The sequence below is a fragment of the Onychomys torridus genome, chromosome 1 (genome assembly GCF_903995425.1).
Source record: "Onychomys torridus chromosome 1, mOncTor1.1, whole genome shotgun sequence".
Lineage (NCBI taxonomy): Eukaryota > Metazoa > Chordata > Mammalia > Rodentia > Cricetidae > Onychomys > Onychomys torridus.
Window position 1 is genome coordinate 82,706,527 of NC_050443.1, and position 26,962 is coordinate 82,733,488.

At 36.9% G+C, this 26,962-nt stretch overlaps 2 protein-coding genes and 1 pseudogene across 2 annotated transcripts; 1 reads left to right on the forward strand and 2 right to left on the reverse strand.

Annotated features, from left to right (window-relative positions):
- Window positions 1–8,780, forward strand: LOC118576725 (annotated as a pseudogene).
- A 1,829-nt stretch (window positions 8,781–10,609) lies between these two features.
- Window positions 10,610–11,551, reverse strand: LOC118586996 (olfactory receptor 51V1-like). The gene has a single exon (XM_036192932.1). The coding sequence runs from the start codon at window positions 11,549–11,551 to the stop codon at window positions 10,610–10,612; it is 942 nt and encodes a 313-aa protein (XP_036048825.1).
- A 14,201-nt stretch (window positions 11,552–25,752) lies between these two features.
- On the reverse strand, window positions 25,753–26,712 carry LOC118576734 (olfactory receptor 51V1-like). The gene has a single exon (XM_036176948.1). The coding sequence runs from the start codon at window positions 26,710–26,712 to the stop codon at window positions 25,753–25,755; it is 960 nt and encodes a 319-aa protein (XP_036032841.1).
- Window positions 26,713–26,962: the final 250 nt, after the last annotated feature.

Below are 26,962 nucleotides of genomic sequence, written 5' to 3' on the forward strand. Positions count from 1 at the left end.
ATGACATCTTCAACTTCTTAATTACACCAATCTCAGAGACATCTAGTATACCATGATTGGAATCCCAGGACTAGAAAATACACGCATTTGGCTCTCCATCCCCATCTGTTCAATGTACATAGTAGCTGTTTCAGACAATGTATTACTAATATTGATGATCTCCACTGAGCATAGTTTTTATGAACGCATGTATTTCTTTTCCTTTCAATGTTGGCCCTGGCAGATATCTTCCTGTCTACAGCAACCATTCCAAAGTTTTAGTAATCTTCTGGTTCCAGGCCGGGGGCATTTCTTTTGCTAGCTGTGTGTCCCAGATGTTTTTCCTCCCCTTCATTTTTGTGACAGAGTCTGGCATACAGCTATCCATGGCATTTGACCGTTATGAGGCCATCTGCTATCCACTAAAATACACCAACATACAAACCCCATCTAATATCAGCAGAATGGGCATTGCATCTGTGACTAGAATCTTCATCTGCTTCTCCCTAATCTTTCTTGTTTATCAGCTCACCTACTGTGGAGGAACATCATTCGTCATTCCTACTGTGAACACAAGGGCAATGCAAGGTTGGCCTGTGACAGTATCAAGGTCAATACTTACTATGGGATGGTTGTAGCTTTGTTTTCCATATGCCTAGATGTGATACTTAAGGTCTCATGTGTCCTTATACTTTGTGCTGTGTTTAGAATACCTTCCCAAGATTCCCAATAAAGGCTCAGAGTACATGTGACTACCATATCTGTGTTATTCTATTGTTTTATACAACAATTTTCTTTTCTTTGCTTGCTCACAGTTTTGGAGGTCACTGCATACCATTGCATTTTAACATCATCCTTGCTAACCTCTGTGTGGTTCTCTCACCCTCCCTCAACCCCATCATTTATAGCATGAAGACCAAGCAAATTCAGGAGAGGGTTGCTCAGGGTTTTTTTTGGTTTTTTTTTTTTTTTTTTTTTTTTTTTTTAACAAGACACTTTGTTGACATAACACCAAGCAGCTTAGTTCTTTAGTTTTCCCATAAATCTATAAGAATTAAGAGCATCTGAAGATATAATAGAAATATTTTGCTGTCATTAAAAAGAACAATTCTTTTTTAACTTTACAATTTCCATTTTATTACTTTTTTATAATTCACACAGGAGTATTGTATTTACAGTGTCTCCACTCCATGTTCTCTTTTTAAATCCATCCATGTCCTCACTACTTCCTCTCAACTTCATGACTTCTTTTTTTAAAATTTTTCTTTATTATGAAATTTTCTACTCACCCTACCTACATACCACCCACAGATCCCATCTCCTCCCTCGTCCCACTCCCCAACCCTCCCTCCCAAGCCACCACACATCCCCACATACCCCAAATCAAGGTCTCCCATGGGTAGTCAGCAGAGCCTGGCACACTGAGGCTAGGCGGGTCCAAGCCCTCCCCACTGCACCAAGGCTGCGCAAGGTGTCGCACCACCGACACTGGGCTCCTAAAAGCATGCCCACGCACCAGGGATGGATCTCGATCCCCCTGTCTGGGTGGCCCCCAAACAGTTTGAGCCAAACAACTGTCTTCTGTATCCAGAGGGCCTAGTCCAGTCCCATGGGGGCTCCACAGCCACTAGTCTACAGTTTATGGGCTTCCACCAGCGAGGCCCGTCATCTCTACACGTTTTCCCATCATGATCTCGATGTCCCTGCCTGTAGAATTCCTCCTCTCTCTCTCATCGATTGGATTCCAGGAGCTCAGCCTGGTGCCTGGCCTTGGATCTCTGCATCTGCCTCCATCAGTCACTGGACAAAGGCTCTGTGATGACGGTTAGGGTATTTGCTAGACCAATCACCAGAGTAGACCAGTCCAAGCACCCTCTAGACCACTGCCAGCATTCCCAGATGGGGTCATCCTTGTGGATTCCTGAGAGCTTCCCCGGCACCCTGCCTCTTCCTATTCCCATGATGTCCCTCATCTATCATGGTATCTCCCTCACTGCTCTCCCATCCTGTCCTTGTTCCAGCTCAACCCTCCCATTTCCCTATGTTATCATCCCCCACTCCTCGCTCTCCACCCACCCCCACTCCCAGTCTGCTCATGTATATCCCATCCACTTCTCCTTCGCTGGGCCATTCATGTGTCCCTCTAGGGTCTTTCTCTGTTAGCTAGCCTCTCTGGAACTGTGGGTTGCAGTCTGGCCATCCCTTCCATCACATCTAGTATCCACTTATGAGTGAGTACATACTATATTTGTCCTTCTGAGTCTGTGTTACCTCACTCAGGATGATACTTTATAGTTCTATCCAATTGCCTGTAAATTTCATGATATCACTATTTTTTATTTTATTTTATTTTTTACAGCTGAGTAGTACTCCATTGTGTATATTGCCATATTTTCTTTATCCATTCTTCAGTTGAGGGGTATCTAGGTTGTTTCCAAGTTCTGGCTATTATGAATAATGCTGCTATGAACATAGTTGAGCATGTGTCATTGTGGTAAGATTGAGCCTTCCTTTAGTATATGCCTAAGAGTGGTATAGCTGGGTCCTGAGGAAGACTTATTCCCAATTTTCTGAGAAACTGCCATACTAATTTCCAGAGTGGCTGTACAAGTTTGCATTCCCACCAACAGTAGAGGAGTGTTCCCCTTGCTCCACATCCTCTCCAACATAAGCTGTCCTCAGTGTTTTTGATCTTAGCCATTCTGACAGGTGTAAGATGGTATCTCAGAGTTGTTTTGATATGCATTTCCCTGATGACTAAGGAAGTTGCTGAACCGAAGACAGGAGCAGCAGTGAAGGGTAAGGTTTTTAGCTCTTAGATTTTACTCTGACCTCTTGGGCTTTCATCTTTGCATTGGCTCTGTGTTTCTTATTTAACAAGATGGTTACATTTACATAAGGATGTTGAGCAATTCCTTAAATGTCTTTCAGCCATTTGAGATTCTTCTGTTGAGAATTCTCTGTTAAGTTCTGTAGCCCCCAAAACACAATTCTTAGTAGAAAAAAATGTTAAATTCTTAAAAATTATGTCTTTTGTTCAAGTCAGTATTATTAATATTTATTATATATGATTCTAATCAAGTAATTAATAATTTGATAAATTATCCTGAATTTATGTTATAAAATCAAAGTAGTTTTGATCACATCTATTTATATCTAATACATTTTTCCTCCATAAAATTGTTCAAAATATGTAATTGATATGTGTGTTTTGGTTATCATTTCTCAGTTTCTCTATTTTTCTAAAATGCAAAGCATACACATACAGAAATGTTTAATTTGTTCAGCCTAGCCCACAATGATATGTATTTCCTCACAGAGTCATTTACCCTGTTCAACAAATGTATCTGTATGTTTTTATATTTGACTTCAATAAAAACAAATTTTTAAAGACAAAATTATTTTAATATATCATAAATTTGATGTTCTCAAAACTAATTTCTTGCATAATTGCCATCAGAGCAAAAAGTAAATTATCAAATCAAACAAGGATAATATATTTGTCATGGCATTCTAGTATGAGACTTTAGCATAAGAAATGCTTAATTGGCAGACCTGGTTTTAGAATATAGTCTATGACATCATTACCTGTATTACCCATTATAATCCTAAGATATTAGTGAGAAACTTTGAAATAGTATATCAACAGAAATGCCTAATATTAACAAATTTGGTAGATACAACTTAAAGTTTGTTCTAAATGCTCACAGTGAACAAGACAAAATATCCTTAAAATGGTTGTCTTAGTTTCACATGACCATTGATCAGTTTTGGTCTACATGTTTCCCTGAGACTTAGGTTTTTGTTTTCAGTTTTCTCTTCAATACCCATGTTAATGCAGTTTCAGGTAGAGAGCCAGAGGCTAGATATAAGTAAGGTTCAGAGGTAAAGAGTACTTGCTATTCTCACTGAAGACTGGAGATTGATTCTCAGCACACATATTGGATGGTTCAAAACTGTAACTCCAAGGATTCCAGCACCCTCTTCTGGCCTCTACCAGTCCCATACACAGATGGGATATGCACACATATTCATATAAGTAAAAATAAAATAAATCAGCTGGCCAGTGGTGATATATGCCTTTAATCCCAGCACTTGGGAGGCAGAAGCAGGTGGATCTCTGTGAGTTCAAGGCCAGCCTGGTCTACAAAGAGAATTCCAGGATAGGCTCCAAAGCTACACAGAGAAACCCTGTCTCAAAAAAACCAAAAAATAAAATAAAAATAAATCTTGTTTAAAAATGAGAAGTTCTGTTTATAAAAACAGGTTTCAGCAACAGATATTTTAAACAATTATCTACCTTCAAAACAGTTACATTGGCACAGTTAGACACAGTCAGAGACAAAATGAGTAATCCTGATCCCAGGCACAGGAAGGGGGGTGAGAGTCAATGACTAAATGGTTCAGTTGGAACCCCCACAAAGCAGCTCGCTCTCTCTCTCTCTCTCTCTCTCTCTCTCTCTCTCTCTCTCTTTCTTCCCCCCTCCCCGTGTGGTGTGTGTGTGTGTGTGTGTGTGTGTGTGATTGCACTGTGGTCCTTTGTGTTGTTTGTTTACTGACTTCTTTTTACTCAAGATGAAAAAAGGAAACCCTGAGAAGTCACCATGAGATGGATAACAGTTAGATTCTGAGACTAAGTGGTGGACATTTACAAACCATGGTGACTCTGGATCAATTCCTTTCATGATTAGGTATCTATTACACATATATCATGAAACTTAAAATAAAAATATGACGTGCATTATCCATATCAAGAGGAAACTAGGAAAACTGATTTGAACAGAGTATTGTTTTTGAAAGAAGTAACATAGTGAACTCGCTACTGGAAACTATGTCAAAAATACAGAGAGAATGAAATTAGTCAAACTAAAAGTGATGAACAGAGAATTCTGTGACTTTGATAATTTTACTTAGTGAAATAAGACATGTAATTTATCAGGACATATAGCTTCTAGGAGGCAATGTGGGCTTATGACTAAGACTTACATTACTAAGAATCAAAATCTCTGCCCCTCTGCTTCTATTTACAAACTTTGGAAGCTACTTTATCTTTCTGTTTATTTTTTAAATTACATAAGTATCTATTAAACACTAATATTAGTAAGTGAAACATGATGCATAATCTATTAATGTTAATATTCTTTTATTTTAATACAATAATAAATACATTTATCTTTCAATTATTCTGGTTCATGTTTGATTCAGCAGTGGTTTTAAAATCTCTCCATTTGATTTAAGTTTAGCATGTGTTAAAAATGACTTAGCAGGGCTAGTCATGTCATGGATCAGGGAAAGAACATCCAACTACCACCTTCATAAACCAGCACAATCACTAAATGTTTACTTATATTTACAAATACCCCTCATTAAGGAAATTTGTCTTTGAGACAAACAGAGACCATCACAGAAAACCATAACCAATTATAATGCAGAGCTGTGGAGCTCAGTACTGCAAAAATGCTCCTGTACCTAAAGCTCAGGGTACGCTGTAGAAGATGGGGCAGAGAGCTTGTCAGAGTAAGAGTACAAGGGATTTTACTATGAGATTGTGTCTCTTACTGATGTCAGAAGCTACACCCAGAAAGTCTCAACAACATGACTACCCAAACATAAGCTGAACAACGGCCATAAATAGGTCCAAGTGGATGGAGGAAATTCCATGAGATCTCAATTCCCACAAAGAAGCAAAGACACCTAAGGGATGCTAAGAGAAGGAGAAATCATTTCCCCCAGAGAAGGGCACACTAATTGGTTATCCAATATTGTGTTCAGCCCTGAAAATGTACATAGAACAAACAGTATGGAGAGTGAGCAGATTATATTTAGGAATCTATATGTATATACATACAATATGTGCAAGTAGCAATTATTGAAAAAAGAGGTCATGAATTTGAAAAGGAGTAAGAAGGGCTATATAAGAGTGTTGGAGGGAGGAAAGGGAAGGGGAAATGATATAATTATATTATAATCTCAAAACCAAAATAAATAATAAAGATGGCCTAGCTTTTCTTTATAAATATAAATGGTCATAAGACAAAGTACCATAATCATGCATACATGATTGAAAGCAGACATTTGCCCACATTTATATTATTATGTATAAACATGATAAACATTCCATACACTTTTTAATTATAAATATATTTTGATACTTGAAAGTAATTGGCCTTCCTTTCCTGTTTCTAGAGTCTTGCTGTCTTTAGTTGTTACTACTGCAGTAAAAGCTAGAACGGGGTAGTGAGATAAACTGATGTTGAAAGCAGAAAGAAAGAAAACCCAAAAGAATCTGTCATGAAAAGAGAAAAAGAGGCACAGATGTAGAAAGGTAATAGAGACAATATATTCAGTTTCTCAGGTTCAGCTGAACATTTTATTGTCATGTTTATATTGTTGTGCTACGAAAAGATAGACATCCAATGTGCATCAAAGATACAGATTCAGTAATACCCTATTTTCTGCTTAACTATCGGAAGAAAATCCCCTGGTATGCCGTATCAACCATGGCAGAGAGGCAATGGAGTGCTGATGCCCGTATAAAATGACTAGTCTGAGAAAGTGTGAAATAGGCCTGCATTTCTTCTCTTCTTCAAAAGTGTAAGGAGCTTACAGGAAACTCACAAAGCACAGCAAGATCCCACTCCTGAATATGCAAAGCTCTAAAGACTTTGAGCAGGAGTATATTTATACAATTCTCCTAATATAAATGTCATAGTCTCAGAAGTAAGAGAAAATGGGTTTCAAAGCTTGAGAAGTAAGCATGAATGTTACAAATGAGTCACTAAATACAGGAGAAAAAAAATCTATTGAAGTTCAATAATGGTCACAGAAAGTTCGATTCCTCAAGGAAAAACGCAAGGTGTAAATGTGAACTAGGTATCCTAGGCAGCATCACATTGAAGATACAGGCTTCCCCAGCCCTCTCACAGGATCCTAGAAGATAGGTCATCTTTGATTTTGGTGCTCATGACAAGAGATGCACATGGGTGTGTTTTAAAGAGACCTGCGGAGGAAAGGAATACTTTAGCACAAATTATGAACATTCACTGGGCAGAAAGGTTATTTGGTTAGTTTAGATTATTATTATAACTTGTTATGATGTGTTTGATTGACATCCCTGGGAGGCTTGCTCTTTTCTGAAGGTAAACAGAGAAGGAGTGGATCTGGGTGAGAGGGGAGGTAGGTAAAGGGGAACCGGGAGGAGTGGAGGGAGGGGAAACTGCAGTCAGGATGTAATGTATGACAGAAGAATAAATTAATATATATATATCCTTTAAGTGTAAAAGTATGGCTAACTCTTAGAGGGAAAGTTGGAGTTTTAAACAATAGTTCATTTAAACAGAATAATGCTGAACAGTTAGTACTATGAGAGCAAGTAACAGAAAGTTCTTCCCAGAAAACTTTAGATAATAAAGTGAAAACATCACTACAGCAGAACTGGTTGTAATGCATGCTAAAAAATAATAGTCCCAAATTATTTTCCATTCATAAGTTTCTTGACAACTTTAAAATTCTTACTTGTAACATGAAAAATGTTAAAAAGTACAAGAGTAATAGCTATGCAGTAAAATATAATATCAGCCGTAGCAGAAATGTTAATTTCAGACCAAATTGTCTCACCGTTATTTTTTGAGTAACTTTAAACTGCTTTTCTTAATGTTTTTTGTAGAGATGTTGAGGCTTATGATTTACTACCCTTAGCATTGCTCTGAAGATTAAGACTAAGAATTGTAAGTTATGTTTCTAAGAAATCTGTTTTGTACTTTTTATTACGAAGAATGTAATTGTCTTCTTTTGTGAGGCTGTTTTCAATCATAATTGTAAAGCTATAAATATTTAAAATCAGAGCTTTCAGTTAGTAAGAGATTGTCATAACTATCTGCTGCAAGCTGCAAAAATATATAAGAAGTAGGAATTCAGCTGATTATGACAAAGCTTATACCTAGAGGAGTTAAGAACTCTTCCAGAGGATGAGGCCAAGGCTCAAGGAGTCTTGGTAATATTAGCTTTTGATTATTAGCCATCTCCTTTTAGAATTCCTCATGTGCTATTTTAGCTTTGCCATCATTTATTGGGCAGCATTTCCCCCCTACGAATGGAATATTTAAATAACCTTCTGTGCTGACAACTATACACAGCCAGAACCCCAGTTCAAGCCTCCCTGTAATTATTGTCATTAGCAGTATCTGGCCAGCACCATCTACAGATGGATGAAAGTATCTTATCAAAGATACCTCTGTACTCTGTAAGAACAAACTTAAACACCCAGATTATCTGTTTGAGAAGGCCTGGAGGATGTACTAATTAGGTTTAACTTTCTCCCTTTCCAAAGTCATATCTTTAGTTTTAGATCTACCTTTAACTATTAACTCAGAACTAAAGGGTTTCTACTTATAGGCACATGAAGCTGACTCAGGCTGCCCAGCCATGGAATGCACTCCTCCGCCCTGCCAGAAAACTAGCAGAAGCCAAGAGAGCTTGGACAGATAAGGGGTCAAAGGAAAATAGGCAGTTTTATTTTCACTTGTCACTGATAGACTCCTAACACTTTAACTAACCACTTCTAAAAATATAGTTGAGTACATAAAATCCCCTTGCTCAGATATTAACCGAATTTAGTCCTGATTCTATTCTCCACTAGTTACTTCCCTTTTGGGTTGTAGATGATGGCTGACAATTACTGTTCTTTTGTGTGGATCTTATTGCCTCTCCTTTTGACCCTGAAGGAATTCAAGCCTGGTGACCTTGCCTTAGCCACAGCATTGCCAGTGAATGGATATATAATTGTAAACCTCAGAGACTAAAAGGACAATTTTACTGGAAAATTAGATGGAGAACTAGAAGGATGAGATGGAAGATGAAGAAGAGCCAGATGGGGAAGAACTAGGTGGGTAAGAAAGAGATGAGAGAGACCAAGATGGGCAGAACTAAGATGAAGAAATTGAGATAACCTTTGGAGGATACAGCAGATAAATGTAGAGAGAAATCCAGCAAGGAAGGAGATAGGCATGAGAGCAGAATAGAAGCTATGTAGAGAGAAAACTGACTCAGAAGAATAAAGTGAATGGACTAAAGAATTTTGTGTACATAGATTTATTAGAGTATCTCTCAGATTAATCTGCCACTGGTAGCATCTCTTCTGCAACTCTGGATGAAGGCTATCGAGGGGCTGGACCCCAATAGCTTTTGCTAACTATCTGAGGAACATTTTTGAAAGTGAAATAAAGGATGAAGACAAAGTTAAACTGGTACTATGTAATTTACATGACCTTATTAACCAAACTGTAAGACCGAATAAGTGTGGCTATGAATTTAAGGGAGTGCAATCAAATGTGGAAAACTCTGATATGGCCATGGTAATAGATTCACGGTGGTAAATAGTTTCCTACATATTCATCAACTTTTATATCTACATTTTACAATAATAAGGTTCTTTGCAATTATACCTCAATAATTGTGCTTTAAATTATTGGATAAATGTTGTACATAACAGTTTATAATTTTATTGTAAATAACAAAATATATAATATATGTAATACAATATAAATATTTTAAGGAAGGTTACATTAACAAAGGGATGCTACCTACCTTATCATATGTGGTTCATTTTGGTGTTTTGTCAACTTCTGCCTATTGTTCAATGTTTTATAGCAACTGTCAGACTAATTTGAATGAAAAGAAGCCCACAAGGGAGGCAGGAAAGCATAGTCATGTGACTTGAAAATAAACAAAGCATAAAATATATCCAACTCTTCTCATACAATGCACCCTAAAATTTGATGTGGCTGGTTGAAAGTTCATTTAAAGAATAAAGATAATATCTACCTCAGAGTTTTTAAGGAGATGTTAAGTTAGAAGGTAATTTCTGTTACATAGTCACAGCAATGTTGTAACTATTACTGGAGATTTAAGAAAGAGAAAATATGAATCAAAGAATATTTTTGCATGATTTAAGTAGTCTTCCTATGGTAGTCATTATTCATATTGTCATGAGTACCTCTGTTACCATCTATAGGGTGGGGACTTGTGAAGCTGTGGAGTATTGGAGAACACAGCAATGAAATATCTTCTTTTGCTTAATTAACTACGGTTAAGTGACTAAACAGTCCAATTTCACATGCTGCTCATTTACTATGTGCTAAGTAGTTGAAATAATTGGGATTTAATTTATTCCATAAATATGTTGCTTAGATGAACAAAAGTAGATTAAGATAATAACTCATCTATAATAATCATCAAAGGCTATAAACCAAAAAAATATCAGTTTCATAATGAAGGTAAAAAGAAATACACATGTGCAAGTGGCCACATAAGATATGGATTTTATGAGTAAATCAACTTGATACATAAAGAAAAGTGGAATTAATATAAATGTTTAAAGTTTTGAAAGTTAAAAACAGGTTAAAAAGATGATTGTGAGTATATTTCCTTTGCATTTTCTAGTTTGTGAAGTTAACTACAGTGCTATAGAAGTGATTTGCACTGGCTTAAAAACATCTATGAGAAAAGGAAAGGAGAGAATTTACAACATGTGAAACATCATTAAACAGCAGTTGACACAGTTACTTACTGAATTTCACCCTTTGTAAGTCTTCAAGTTGACTTTCAAATATATTCACAGCTGATTTAAATCCTAGGTTCCCTTCAGGAACAGTCTCTGAATCCTTGCTCGTATCTGTTGAGTCTTGATACTGTAGATAATGGGGTTCATCAAGGGTGGGAAAAGGATGTAGATGTTGCCCATGAGGACATGAACCAGTGGAGAGAGGTGCTTCCCAAAGCGGTGAACCATGGTCAGACCAATGATGGGGATGTAGAAAACCAAAACAGCAGAGATATGAGATACACAAGTCTGCAAGGACTTGATTCTCTCCTCCTGGGAAGCAATGGATAGAACTGTGTGCAGAATCATAATATATGACATTAATATGAGTACTGAATCCAGCAACAGGTTGCTAATTACCAAGGCTAGACCATACATGCTATTAAAACGGATGTCTCCACAGGCCATTCGAATTAAGTCCTGGTGCAAGCAGAAAGAGTGAGAGAGGAAATGAGGCCGGCAGTAATTTAAGAACTTCAGGCGGATGATGACTGGAGGAATGAGCATAGAGCTCCTACATAAGATGGCCACTCCAATTTTCACTATTTTGTCATTGGTTAGGATAGAGGAATAGCGTAGAGGGTTGCAAATGGCAATGTAGCGGTCAAAGGACATGGCAAGGAGGACAGAGGACTCCATGAAGGACAAACCGTGAATGAAATAAGACTGTGCAATGCAGGCATCAAGGCTGATCTCTTGAATGAAGCCCCAAAGGATACCCAGGACCGTGTTGATAGTGGACAGCCCCATGCACAGGTCAGTGAGGGCTAACATGGCCAGGAAATAGAACATGGGCTGGTGCAGGCTTGGCTCAGTCCGGATCACATGCAACACCATGCTGTTTCCCAGGAACACTGTCACATAGATGATGGAGAAGGGGACAGAGATCCAGAGGTAATAAATCTCTAAACCAGGGAAACCAGTCAAAGCAAACCCAGAGCTACTGGAGTTTGTGACAGAGAGAGCAGACATTGTTAGGAGATTGAATATATCTTTGGAAAGATTTTGTCAATCACATGAATCTCCAATGCTATATTTTTTAGTAATGTCTACAAGCTGTTTGGAGGAAAACAAAATATGATACAATTTCCCTAAATAGCAAGATACATACATGGTCCTTTGTTGTTTATCATCAGAGAAACCTGTTGTCTCAACACAGACCTTTTAGTTCTCCTGCTGAGGGATGCCAGGAAGCTTGGGAGTTTTATGCAGGATCAGCAACACTCAGGGTCTCATGGGATTTAGATCCTAGGAGAGTCTACTGGGAGTCTGCTCAGTCCTAAAAAAGAACAGTGCTCTGTCACTCATTTGTTCTGACCCTCAGGAGAATTCTCCTCTCTGGTGTGACATCTGGGCCTTTTCCTTCTTCTAAGGTTCAAATGACCATGACAGACCTGGACTGTTTAAAGCAATGTATCTTTTAATAATATAAACAATTATGTATCAGAAGTAAGAAGTATTAGTAGAAATTCAACTTTTTGGCATGTACTATCATTATTAGATTTCTAAATTATTCATCTATGTAAAATTTATTTCACTTCCTTTTTCCTCTATTTTTCATGCAACTCTTCTCTGTATGAGAATTTTTTTGCCTTTTCTGAATATTATAGTATTTTCATTTGTTAATTTTTCACATGTAGGATAACATAATTGGCCCAAATTATAAACTGTATAGTTTGAAACAAATATTTTATAATATACATCTTAGCTGTGCCTTTGTTATCTGTTTAGGGACAAAATATGTATATTCTTAAAATAATGCAACCGTAATAGAAAACAAAACAACAATAACAATGAAAACCTGGCCTTCTGCATATATTTTCTCCCATATTAACCACAGAAAAGAGCATGTATCTATGCAGTTATTTGATTATGCATGTTTATGAGTTAAAACAAATGCTATTTTTGATTATGAAATTTTCTAAATTATCATAATTAGAAAAAATAATTTAAGGTTTCAGAGTACAATAGAGCTCAATAGAAGAAATGATTTCTATTGTTTGCAAAATTTAAAACTTTCCAAGAATTTAATGATTTAAATTTTTAACAAGTTCAACATTGTGTGTGTGTGTGTGTGTGTGTGTGTGTGTGTGTGTGTGTGTGTGTTTGAGACAGGGTTTCTCTGTGTGTAACTCTAGCTTTCCTGGAACTCTGTAGACCGGGCTGGCCTCAAACTCACAGAGATCCAATTGCTTCTGCCTCAATGTGCTAGGGTTAAAGATGCAACCCACCATCACCAAGACAATATTTTTAAATAGTAAGAAAATTTTAAATCTAACATTCACCTGGGTTGGTTTTACCCTCAGGATAAAGCTCACTATCTAGATAGTACCTTTGAGAGAGGACAGCTTTCAAATACAATAACAGTGAAAACTAACAATCAAGTATATTACTTATACATTCTCTTAACAGAGATCCAGTCAAAATATCAGTGACTAGTGCAATGGTTTTTTCAGCTATAAAGCTGAGTTACTATGATTGTAAAGTTAGATAGTCTAATTATGAGAGAAAATCCCATGATTTTCTATAGAGCTTTTTCCATCTACCAGTGGAAGCATGAATCCTTCTTGCAGTGTTTTATTCGTGTTCATAACATAAAATAATTCTATAGGGTGCAGGCACCTGTCGGGATAGTATGACTATTCATTACATTGTAAACTCTTTTTGTTTTGGTAGAGTTTGTATTTACTTCTATCCAAATAAAATGAACAACAGAAGTCTATCTATAATACTGAACAACTATATCAATTAGAGTACTGCCCTAATATTTGATTATAAGGTCTTATCATATTTTCTGGATCAGACATATTTATAAATTATGAATCATTTTATATTTAATATAATTTTAAATAGAATACCCCAAATACATTTGTAATGATATCTACAAAGTCTCAAGGAATTAATAGTATGTCTATCCATTTATTCCATAAATTCCACTCCTTAATTGCTATTGGCAGTGAAGAAATTTAGAGCTGAAAGAGCCACTTTTACTTCCACTTCTCTGCGTGGTACTCACAACAGTCGTGACACGGAAGTGCCAGGTTTTCACTGTGGAGAAACTGGCAAAGAAAAGAATGTGTCCCCACAAACTTGATGTTATCCAGGCTTAGAATAGAAAATATTGCCCTGTGTGTCATCGTGAATGAAACAATTTATTGTGCTAAGTTGAGTGAGCCAGGCAAAGAAAGATAAATGTTTCTTGGTATCATTTAAATTTTGAATTGTACAATATTTACTTTTGGAGAAAGGAGGATAAAGTGGTTGTGAGTGGAGGTTGTAGAATAAAGAAATTTGAAAAAAATTTTTAAAAGTTAATACTTTCAAGCAATGTGTAACATTCTAACTATAGTTATTAAAATGTATATTATACAATGGAAATTACATGAGAGTCAAGGCACATACCCATACACACACGCATACACACACAAACACATGCACAAATAAATACAAATGGTAACTATGTACATAATTAATAAGTTCCTCTCTTAACAGTTTTGACACATCCTGCCCAAAGTGCTGGAGCACAGATATAACAATTAGTAAGTGAAAATCTGAGGGGAAAAAAAAAACAGAACATGATGCCATTTGTTAAATTATTTTTAGCACTTCTGATTGGGGTAAATGAAATCTGAAAGTAGTTTCAGTTTGTCTTTCTCTGATAGCCAAGGTTACTGAAAAATAAATATATATGAATATATAAAAATATTGGAATGCAACAAATCCCCAGGAGTCCGCTTAAGGTGTATTAGAGAAATGTATTAGGGTAAATAGAGGAAATACACTCATGAATACAGAACAGAATAGATAGCTGAAGTTATCCTCTGATTTGACTGGGAGTGAATCCACCTGGCAGTTCTATCATACCAGGAAGCAGGCAGCAAGGAGATGGGGCTCATGACCCTTCTTCCTTTCCTTTTAAGAGGTCACATACAAGGGCAAGAAACACTGCCTCCTTCAGGCCCTATAGTCCAAGGTCATAGGCAGAGCAAATGCCACCACATTTCCTCTTTTTGTCTAAATAAGAAAGTTCTAAACTTAATGCAAACTATATAAAATAAGAATAATTATCAAGTATTGTCCAGGAAAAACAAAGAGTAATAACATAGACAAAAATAAAACTACAACCAACAAGAACAGCATCAAACAAGAAAGGCATACCAAATGTCCAGAAATGTCCAGATAATAGGTAAATGGCAAATTACCGAGTTTACCCCAATACCTGTCCTACCCTGAAGTTTCTAACTCTAGTGTTAATATGTTCTAGCTAAGATACAAGAAGATTATAACTGTAACTGCTATTCTTCAGCTCCATCAAAGACCTGAGAAGGAACATAATAATACCTGAGAAAATGAAATGCAATTCTTCTGAAAATAGACAGAGACAGCCAGCAGCCTGGACAGTCAATTAAAGTTTCTCAGCATCTTTGGGGGCATCCAGTTTGGCTACAGGCCCAGAATCAGGAATTTTGAAAGGCCATCTTACCTTGTCTTGATAAGATTCAGTAGTCACTTTTCCTTGTATCCTGCTCATTCAAAAAGGGCAGTGTTCATACTGTCAGCAGTCAAGGCAAAGGCACTTCTTTGCCCAGCAGGCCATTTTGTGCCAAGAAGAAGACAAACTTCCAAATGGAAATGTCTTAGAAGCCCAACATTCTCTCAGGATCAGATCAGTGCTGTCAGGAGCAATTATGTCTCACATCAACAGTATTCTAAGTTATTGAAACATTTAAATGTCATATTCCTAGGTCTATGAAGTGTTTGAAGATTATGTATCCATCTAACATATGTTCTTATAATTCTGGAGAGCCTAACTAACATAACTATAGAAATGACAAGCATCAGTGATTATAGTACTTGAAGTCTTATCTACCTAAATAACCTAAGGACTAAGGCTACACATTAACAAGGTAAACAGTCTGTAAGCAGATGTACCATATAAGGACAATGACCTCAACATTGTGACAATACACAAAATATCTTAAACAGAGGTAGAAATTTATAGTGTAATATGCAGTATGACAATAATACACTTAATATATATCAATATACAAAATATCCTAAACAGAGATAGAACATACATACAATATGACAAATACAATTTTCTATTTCAAACAAGAGTAGAAATATATATATTACAACAAATATAGTTTTGTATTTGTATCAATATAGAAATTATATTAAATACAATATAAGAATAGTTTACATTTGTATCAAATATACAAGAATCTGTATCAGTGCAAATTATCCGAGGCTGATAATGTGCTAAGTCAGTTGACTAGTAGATATAATAATCTACCTTAATGTACTATACCTATTACAGTCCCCTTTTTCTTTTTTAAAGAAAAATACTGAGTTTAAATTTTATTGTTCCACTTCCAACCCTATAACCATCCATCCATAACCCTGAGAAAAATGAAACCTTTGGGAGAGTGGCATTGTTTTCTTAGAATTGCTTCCTGCCATTTAGAAAGAAATGGTATCTCTGTAGGGTCCTGAAAGAAAGCTCAGATAGTTAGGTCTCAATAGGACTAGCTGTAGAATCTGCAGCCAGTCTCAGAGTAGTGGGTAAGGTTGTCTGAGATTCTGGCTAGAAGTGTAGTATGACAGACTATCTCATCTTGGAACTTTCCTGAAGAATTTAGTTCAAGGTTGATCATTGAGTAATGTTCTTAAGTACAATGGCATCTTTCTGGACTGAATAGAGTCATTATTTTGGGGCCTGAACTTACTTCTGGAGACTTCAGAGATTGCTATTGGAAAGACTTATTTTTCACTGTGTAAAATTTGAACACTATTAATATCAAAATAGAAAGTCTGGATTTATGCTGGATTGAGAAGGGATTCCCAGAATGCAAGGACAAGCAAGGAAAGAAATAGAATCTTGACAACAATGGTCCCTAGATTATTGGTTTTCTTCTGTCTCACACCAGTTAGCTCATTCAATTTGAGACAGAATCTCCTAAGGAAACATTGATATTCGGCAGTGAGATATTACCCTGTAGAGTATATCAGTACCAATAGGTCCTTCCTTTATGCAGTAGACATTTAGATGTCTAAGGCCTTATGAATTCTTGAAGATGGGTATTTCTACTGTCCTGTAAATACCAAAAACAGTACTCTGCCCTGACCCTTGTTTGTTGAATTTTTCTTGCAACTTATAGAGTTGTCACATTGGTGGATGAACCTTATCCTCATCAAGAGGTTTCTCCTGTTTGAAGCAAACCTTTATTAATTTTGTTGGTATCCATAGCTTTTCTTCTCCTGCAGAAACAAAAACAAAACCCCTTCCCCAAGGTAGGATATATCGTGTTTTCCATTCCAAGGTCAACACATCTCTGGAGTAAACTGGTTGGTTTAGCTCAGGAGTTTTTCCTGTTGTCCAGTGTCTCTCCACAGCTGTTGTCCCTTTCTCATCAGCATTGAGAAAATTCAAGGTTAATAAAGCATTATGTAATCTATTTCTAGGGGTCATTGTTACCTCTTTCTGTTTATTTAGCATATCCTTTAAAGTTGGATCTTTTTATGACTGCTTGGCCTGTGGGATTGTATAGTATACCTGTAACATGCGTTATATTGTAATAAGGAAAAAAAATGTCTCATTTTATTGGAGACTTATGCTGGAGCATTATCAGTCTTAGTTTGTACAAGTATTCCCATGATGGCCATAACTTCTAATAGGCATGTAAATTAAGTGTCAGCCTTTTCAGATCTCATAGGACTTTCCCATTATGTAGGCTAGCTTCTAACTTGAATGGTGATGCCCTTTCCTATACAGAAGTGTTTTAGTTATGTGAAACAACATTGGTCAATTGTTAGTTCTGGGTAGTGGAGTTTATTTTCAGTACAAAATTTGATAAGTCAGGTGGGACAATTGAACATTTCCTTATAAAATGAGTTTTGTGCTAGGTGATTTTGTCCCACAGTTCAGTAAGGAAAGGTTGAAGCACACTTGGAGTGAGCTAAGCTATGCTGCTGTGGTTGTGTAGGTCAGATGGATTAAGAAATTTTAAAAAACTATTGTTTGAGCTTACAATGAATTCATTGGACATAACTGACCTCATCATAGGTCAGGAAGCATCTGTGCTCAGATAACCATGGATCTCCCATCCCAGTTTTATTGTTGTTATATGACTTTCTAATAGATATAAAGATTCAATTCAGTACATACAAAAAGATAACTTATTTTCTAATTTTTCTTCAATTGTCTTTTTTCCTTTTATTGAAAATAAATTTTGTGCCTGACGTAACATGTCCTGATTCAGTTTCCCTTTCCTCTACTTCTGCCAGTTCCCCCCATTTCCCCTCTCACCCAGGTCCATCCTCTTTCTGTCTCTCACTAGAAAACAGACTTCTAAAGAAAACTAATAAAATAAAATAGGATGAAACAAAAACTATCATATCAGAATTGCACAAAATGAACAAACAGAAGAAAAAGAGCCCAAAGAAGACATAATAATCAGAGACACACTGGTTCACAAACTCAGGAATCCCATGAAACACTAAACTGGAAGCCATAATGTATATGCAAAGGACCTTAGGGCAAAAAGAGAAAAGCAAAAAATAAATAAATAAAATTTATTTTGAAATTTAAAATTAATAAGTTAATTTTTTGAAAGGGAGAAAGCCCTGATGCAGTATTATGAGACAAGGAATTGCCAATAATGCCCTTGAGTCAGTTTTCTGTTTCCCATCTACTGTTGCTCATGCAGCCTACTGTTAAGCTTAGTTTGTTTCCCGAGGATCTCTGCATCCACTTCCATCAGTTACTAGATGAGAGTCCCAGCACAACTGTTAGGGCGTTTGGCCATCTGATCACCAGACTAGGTCAGATCAGGCCAGGCCCCAGGTGGAGCTCCAGGAGTCCAATTGTCGAGAAAGAGGAGGGACTGTAAGAGTGTGAATTGTTGAGACCAAGATTAGAAAAGCATAGGGACAAATAGGCAAACAAATGGAAGCACATGAATTATGAACCAAAGGCTGTGGAGCCCCCAGCTGGAGCAGGCCCTCTGGATAAGTGAGACAATTGAATAGCTTGAACTGTTTGGGAGGCATCCAGGCAGTGGAACCCGGACCTGTCATTAGTGCATGAGCTGGCTGATTGGAACCTTGGGCTTACACAGGGACACTTTGCTCAGCCTGTAAGGAGGGCACTGGACCTGCCTGTACTGAATCCACCAGGTTTAAATGAATCCCTAGGGGAGTCTTGGCCCTGGAGGAGATGGGAATGGAGGGGAGAGGCTGGGGGAAGGTGGGGGCGGGAGGTGGGAGGACAGGGGAACTCATGGCAGATGTGTAAAATTAAAACACAAATATAATAAATTTTAAAAAAGAAAAAAAAAAAGATTAGTTTGTTTCCCTAGTGAGACCGTCTTGGAGAAAACTTAACTATAGATATGAGGTAGATCACTGAATCTACCCTGAGAAAAAAGATAAAAAAAATAATAGGATAAATGGGTAGATCATTGAATCTACACTAAAAAGAAAAAGGGAAAGATAGAAAAATGACAAAAGGTAGATTATTGAAACTTTTATGAAAGGAAAAAAGAGAGAATATGATAAGAAAAAAAGATCAAATTTTGAATCTAATTTTAAAAATGAACTACTTGTTTTACGTAGGATAAGTAATGAAATTTTTTGTCTGAGTTTATCAAATGTTGCTGGACTGGACATTGTATATATATATAAAATGGAGTTTTTCGCCTGAATCTGTCAGATGTTAATGGACTAGACATCATTAATGTAATCTTGACTGTGTATATTATATATACTTATTGGATATTATTTTTCTTGTATTAGTTATAAGCTTTTTTAAAATTTTAGACAAAAACAGGGGAAATGTGGTATTGTGTTCACAAAAATATTGTGCAGGCTAATAAACTTATCTGGGGTCAGAGAACAGGACGGCTACAATATTAAATAAACATGAAGATAGGTGGTGGTAGCACACGCCTTTAATCCTAGCATTCCAGAGACAGAAATACCTCTGGATCTCTGAGTTCAAGGCCACATTAGAAACAGCCAGGCATGGTGACACACGCCTTTAATCCCAGAAATCCAGCCTTTAATCCCAGGGAGTGATGGTAGAAAGTAGAAAGATATATAAGGCGTGAAGACCAGAAACTAGAAGCATTTGGCTGGTTAAGCTTTTAGGCTTTGAGCAGCACAGTTCAGCTGAGATCCTTTCTGGATGAGGACTCAGAATCAGCTTTTTTTTTTTTTTTTTTTTTTTTTTTGGTGGGGGGGGGATGAAGGCTGGGGATCAGAGAGACAGAACATGCCACAGCTACCTCACCTCACCAGTTCCTCAGCCTGGAAGCTTCTGTGTCCTCATCCCAATGGCTCTCAGCTGAACTGCTGCTCGAAAGCCTAAATGCTTAACCAGCCAAATGCTAAACCAGCCAAATGCTTCTAGTTTCTGGTCTTCATGCCTTATATATCTTTCTGCTTTCTACCATCACTCCCTGGGATTAAAGGCTGGATTTCTGGGATTAAAGGTGTGTATCACCTTGCCTGGCTGTTTCCAATGTGGCCTTGAACTCAGAGATCCAGAGGTACTTCTGTCTCTGGAATGCTAGGATTAAAGGCGTGTGCTACCACCACCTATCCTCATGTTTAATATTGTGGCCGTCCTGTTCTCTGACACCAGATAAGTTTATTAGCCTGCACAATATTTTTGGGAACACAATACCACACTTAACTTTCCTGAAGACTATGGATGTTGAAGATTTCTTTAAGGGCTTCCCAGCCATTTGTTTTTCCTCTTTTGAGAATTCTCTGCTTAAACCTGATCTTTGGTGCACAGTAAAAGTTCTAGTTTTGTGTTACTATAGGATTTCTGTGTGTGAAGATGCGTGTCGCCATGGCTGTATATGTTTCTTGCATACTTTTCCATTGGCTCTTTTGTATTATTTGTTTGTTTTTTCCTATTTAGGTTTATGTGTTTGGGTTTTAGCTTATTTTATTATTTTTTTAGATGCCTGTTTATTTTCTAATGAGAGAAAAAGAAAAGTTGTGGATTTGGATGGGAGGGGAGGTAGGAAGATCTTGGAGGAGTTGAAGGAGGGGAAATTTTGATCAGAATATATTATATTAAAAATTATTTTCAATAAAAGAATAAGATTCCTCAAGATTAATAAAATTTAATAAAATAAGACCAAAGGGGTTCAATGGGAATCCTCAAGCAACTCAGGGTATTTCCAAAGCTGTTGGTTGCAGTCCACAAACTGAGGGCAAGGTTCTATTGCTGAAAAAAACACCCACACAACTCATTGAAAATGGAGAAGTTGAGCTGGTGCCAAACTAGCGCCTTCACCCCTTCTGTACTATTCATGATAGTGGGATGCTACCAAAGTAGAAAGGTAAACACCAACCCAACTTACAAACCCTTCAGTCTACAATGGTGACCTGCCTACCACATGTGCTGATGCAATAGTGGCACAAAGCTTGGGAAAATAACCAACTAATATATGACTGATGTAAGGCCCACTCCATGATATTGAGACTATTCCTGACACTACTGTTCCGCTAAAGGAATGTTGCAATAAAATGACTCCTAATGACATTCCACAATACTCAAAATCAATGTCTTAATCAGCCTTCCTCAGAGAAGATTGCTCCTACAGTAGATGAGAACAAATACAGAAACCCACAGCTGGACAATGTGCAGAGAAAGAGATATTGAAACATCTCTTAAATGGGATATCTTCATCAAATGAGTCCCATCAGGATTCAGGGAACTCTGGGGAAGATGAGGTAGAAAGACTGTAAGAGCCAGAGTAAGTAGAGCACACCAAGGAAACAAAACCTCCTAAACACAGTAAGATTGATGTGCACATATACTCACAGAGACTGTGGCAGCATGACAGGGCCTGCATGTTTCTGGGCCAGAAGGGTCCCAGCATTGAAATGGAAATGAATTCAAGCCTCAGTCCTAAACCAGAAGCTACCTATAATTAATAAGAGCTTGCAAAGGAAAAATTAGTTTTCTCTAGCAAAGTCTTACTAGGTATACAACCATTAACAATAGACTCCATGCCCAGGCAACACGAAATAAACTCAATGGCATTATTAGAGACCCTTTTTCTCATAATGATTTGTCAGGGCCTCTTTTTTTTATTTCTTTCAATTATGAGTCATAATGCTTGTGGTGCTGGGATCCTAATGCTCTCAGTCTTCTTTTTATTCTCCTTCATGTGAACAGGCACCTTCTTCTAAACCTCCCAAATCATCCTGTTAAGTCCCAGATCTAAAGGAACAGTTCATAATGACCCTAAACCAATTCTTCACTCTGGAGGTGGATGGAGAACTTTCATTTTTTGATTTTCATTAAGGAGGAACAGGTTTCTATACCTAGGAATGTTGTTATCAGGAGGAAAATATAAATGTATTAAGAGAGAGCAAAGCACAAGAGGAAGATACTCAGGCAGCCCTCAAGGCCTGCATCAGAAGCCCTAAGCCTAAAGGCTCTAACTCAGGATTTTCCACCTTAGTGGCTGATTCTCAGGCCCTCAGTGCCTACCCTGACTGGGATCTAAACTTGTACTATGAGGATTGGAATTCTTATGTGTCACCTACCACATTGTTCTGTGTTGGATCTCTCTGTTCTCGGTTGTTATCAAAGCTGAGTGAATGTGAACTATTATTTGAGTTGCCAATGTATTTTGGCATATATATATATATATATATATATATATATATATATATATATATATATATTCTATTCATGTAATCTTCAGGGTCTTGGTTTCAATTACATGTTTTTGTGTCTAATTGATATTGTCATTACATAAGAATGCAACAGCACAGTATCTCCTGTGAGGAAGCTAATAGCAAGAGATAATAACACTTGTTTCCCAAATGGATGTCTGAGGATCCGTCCCATACATGTACTCCCAAGATATGCTGGAGCAGTGTTGAAGTAAAATGATCATCTAGCATGTTCTGTCAGAAAAAACAAGGACAAGAGTCTCTGGTAGTTTCCTCTTTCACAAGATATAAAGGGACTATACAGTCCATCATGGAACTTAGACAAAACACATATCATGGCAATAGCTTCCTCTGAAGTTGCCAGTAGTAGCTATTGTCTGTGCAGACATTGAGAAATGACTCTTTAAGCAAGGGTTCTGAACACAAATGTCATAGAGAAGAAGGTAAGTCAGGTTTCAGGGCTTTAGAATAAGATCCAAGAATATGTCTCTGAGTCAAACCAAGAGAAAACAACCAGATGAAATCTCAAAGAAAGAAAGAAACTCTAGAGTAAAGAACTGAGATGAGATTCTCCTGTTGGAGTCCATCAACATAAAACTTAGTCAAAAGGCTCCCTTTTGCTCCACCAAACCTCACGGACTCAACAACTCACATTTTATTGCCAGTGATGAAGAATGGGCATGGGTGCAGCAGGCTGAGGCCCACAGAGGGAAGCAGTCCTCTAGCATAGAGAGCCAACTTCTGATTGAGGAAGAAGTAATTTGCCTAGTGTCGGTTATACTGCAGCAAACAGATTGCTTCCTTTCTAGTCAGTTGCACTGATTGAACTTTAAATAGGTCAGCAGTGTAGACAACAATTGGCAGGGGACACATAGCAAAGGACAACTCCACAATAGAAAGCAGAAATGTCTACACTTTATGTTTCAATATTAAGTGGACACATTACTGTTGAAGACTCAGGTATAACAGGGCTGAGTAAAAAAGATCCAATAAATAATGCTTTATATGAGCATATACATTTGCATCAATATACTACTAGAAATTCTTCCTATTATACCGAACACCTGCTAGGTGAAAACACACAAAGAGAAAACTGTAAGACTAGTAGCTCTGGTAAACATGCTACTTTGAAAACAAGTTAACTCCCTATTGTTTACTGCCATTTACAATCCATTTATTTCCATCTCTTCCAGAAATTAAATGCTTATGAATCATCCCAGAGATTTTCTCATTGAGTCTATAAGGAGCTTTGTATACAGTGGGTATCTGACAAATATTAGCTAATGGCAATTTTAAAGGGAATTTTATTAATTATTAGGATGGTAGTTGTAGTATTCATAATAAAAAAGATATGAAAATCAGAATAAACTCACATTGAGCCCTGTAGATCACACCTCTCCAAATATACAAATACATAGGGGGGAAATTAAAGCATATCTTTATTGGAATCATAATGATGAATAAAATATAGATTGGCATGTGAAAGTAAATGTTTTTTCTTTACCAGTCCAATGGAATATTAAGAGAAAATTGAATTTTTAAAATATGAAACAATAAACAGCAATATTAAGAAAAATCTGAAAAATAAATTGAATAAAAAATAATTCATGTAAGTAAAGAGCTAGTCTGATTACATTTATATGGTGATTTACAATGAGAAATCCACACAATAGAAATGAGATACCTGTTGGTCAGGAACTTGAGTTTGTGGAAGTTAATGAACCAAAATCACCTGCAAGAAGGCTTACAACACTGGTATAATATGCTATATTTTTGTTTTTGTAGTGGCTACACCACTATAAGTATCTTTCAAAGCTCACCACAATATGAATTCCATCTAACTGTTGATGATTATTTCACAATAAACATACCACTAAAGATCAGTTAAATTAAGTACAATATGTTAATAATATTTGATTGAAATTTACACAAGTAGGGTCTTTTTGTAACTTTTTTTCTATATACCATATATTTTTTTATTTATTTACTTGAATGTTATTGTATGTATATAAGTGTACCACATATATGGATGTTGCCCATAGAGGCCAGAATATAACACTGGATGCCCAAGAACTGGAGTTAAAAGATGTGAGGCATTGTGTCAGTACTAAAAACAAAACCCAGGTCAACTGCAAGTGTGGCAAGTCCTCTTAAGTTCTGAATCATCTCTCTAGTGTCTTTTCTATATATTTTACATTGGTCACCTATCCATTTAACAATTCTTTTAAACAAGGACAATGAAAAGTAGGAAATAACCAGAATTTGCCTGATAATAAAACAATGTGTGCGAAACTCATCACAAAATATTCCCTAAAATCTGACATGTTTTTACACCTTTGACATTTCAAAATCAAATTATACAAAATAAAATACTATGTATATCAAAATGCTGCTGGATATATTACATTGGAAACATATAAATGCTACAAGAGTATATACACCAGAACTTTGAGATGTATACCAATTTAATATCTTATAAACATTTTAATGAAAAATAATTCACATACTTTATTTAAATACACAAATTTTAAATGAAATGAGACAAAGATGTGAATTAAAGATAAAGTTTTTCAAGTCATTCAAATCTCCCTCCTTTCACGATCACTATTATGTCACTATTACATATTGGTAAATACAATAATTACAAATGTCTATCTGTTCTACTCTATCACTTACTATGATTTAAGCATGGGCTGATATTTCCAGCCTTCCTACTATATATATGACAGATTTAGGCAAATATTTGGATGGAGACACACCATCCACAAGATATTTACTGGTTTTTATTGTGCTATGTTTCAACTGACTTAAATAGCCAAAGACTCAAAATGAAGAGATGGCTCAGCTATCAGCAGGCATGTCCATCTACTTACAACCTACTGTAACTCCATCTGTGGGGGCACTGATGATGCTGGCACCTGAACTCATGTGAGCATAACCTACCACACAAATATATGTAATTAAAAATAACATAAAACTTATTTTAACATCCCAGCCTCTTCATGATACTCACTCATTAAAATGTCATTTGAATAAACTGGGAAGCAGAGATTACACATGCTAAATGAATATGTTCACTGGAGTGTGGGAAAAGATAATTTAGTAATTTCATGAAGTGATATATTCATAAAAATTTACTTTTCTCTGAATAGCAAGAATAAATGCATCCTAAACCCATTGGCCACAGTATGGGAAGAAATGTCCTAGTCAAATTCATCATGAATTAAATCAAACTCATCTACTAATATCATTGTCAGCATACTATGTGTTCACATTCTGATTTATATAATGGCTATGAATGTTAAATAAGTCAAAGCCGATTGATTCATGCTGGCTGGGGTAAAAAGTAGGAGTAAGTATTTGTAAAATATAAATTGTCAATAAAAGATGAGTTGGTTCATTAGTCAAGTTTCATGTCATGACCGTCTTCCTTCACAAATGTACTTTTTTACTTTTAATCACAATCACTATGGCCCTGAGAACTTAGGTTCCTTCAAGGAAAACAGTCTCTGGATTCTCACTCGAATCTGTTGAGTCTTGATACTGTAGATAATGGGGTTTATCAAGGGTGGAAAAAGGATGTAGATGTTGCCCATGAGGACCTGAACCAGTGGAGAGAGGTGCTTCCCAAAGCGGTGAACCATGGTCAGACCAATGATGGGGATGTAGAAAACCAAAACAGCAGAGATGTGAGATACACAAGTCTGCAAGGACCTGATTCTCTCCTCCTGGGAAGCAACGGATAGAACTGTGTGTAGGATCATCACATAGGAGGCAAGAATGAGCATGGCATCCAACAACAAGGTGCAAATTACCAGAGCCAGAGCATAGAAGCTGTTGAAGCGGATATCCGAACATGCCATTCGAATTAAGTCCTGGTGCAAGCAGAAAGAGTGAGAGAGGAAATGAGGCCGGCAGTAATTTAAGAACTTCAGGCGGATGATGACTGGAGGAATGAGCATAGAGCTCCTACATAAGATGGCCACTCCAATTTTCACTATTTTGTCATTGGTTAGGATAGAGGAATAGCGTAGAGGGTTGCAAATGGCAATGTAGCGGTCAAAGGACATGGCAAGGAGGACAGAGGACTCCATGAAGGACAAACCGTGAATGAAATAAGACTGTGCAATGCAGGCATCAAGGCTGATCTCTTGAATGAAGCCCCAAAGGATACCCAGGACCGTGTTGATAGTGGACAGCCCCATGCACAGGTCAGTGAGGGCTAACATGGCCAGGAAATAGAACATGGGCTGGTGCAGGCTTGGCTCAGTCCGGATCACATGCAACACCATGCTGTTTCCCAGGAACACTGTCACATAGATGATGGAGAAGGGGACAGAGATCCAGAGGTAATAAATCTCTAAACCAGGGAAACCTGTCAAAGCAAACCCAGAGCTACTGGAGTTTGTGACAGAGAGAGCAGACATTGTTAGGAGATTGAATATATCTTTGGAAAGATTTTGTCAATCACATGAATTTCCAATGCTATAATTTTTAGTAATGTCTACAAGCTGTTTGGAGGAAAACAAAATATGATACAATTTCCCTAAATAGCAAGATACATACATGGTCCTTTGTTGTTTATCATCAGAGAAACCTGTTGTCTCAACACAGACCTTTCAGTGCTCCTGTTGAGGGATACCAGGAAGCCTGGGAGTTTTATTCAGCATCAGCTAC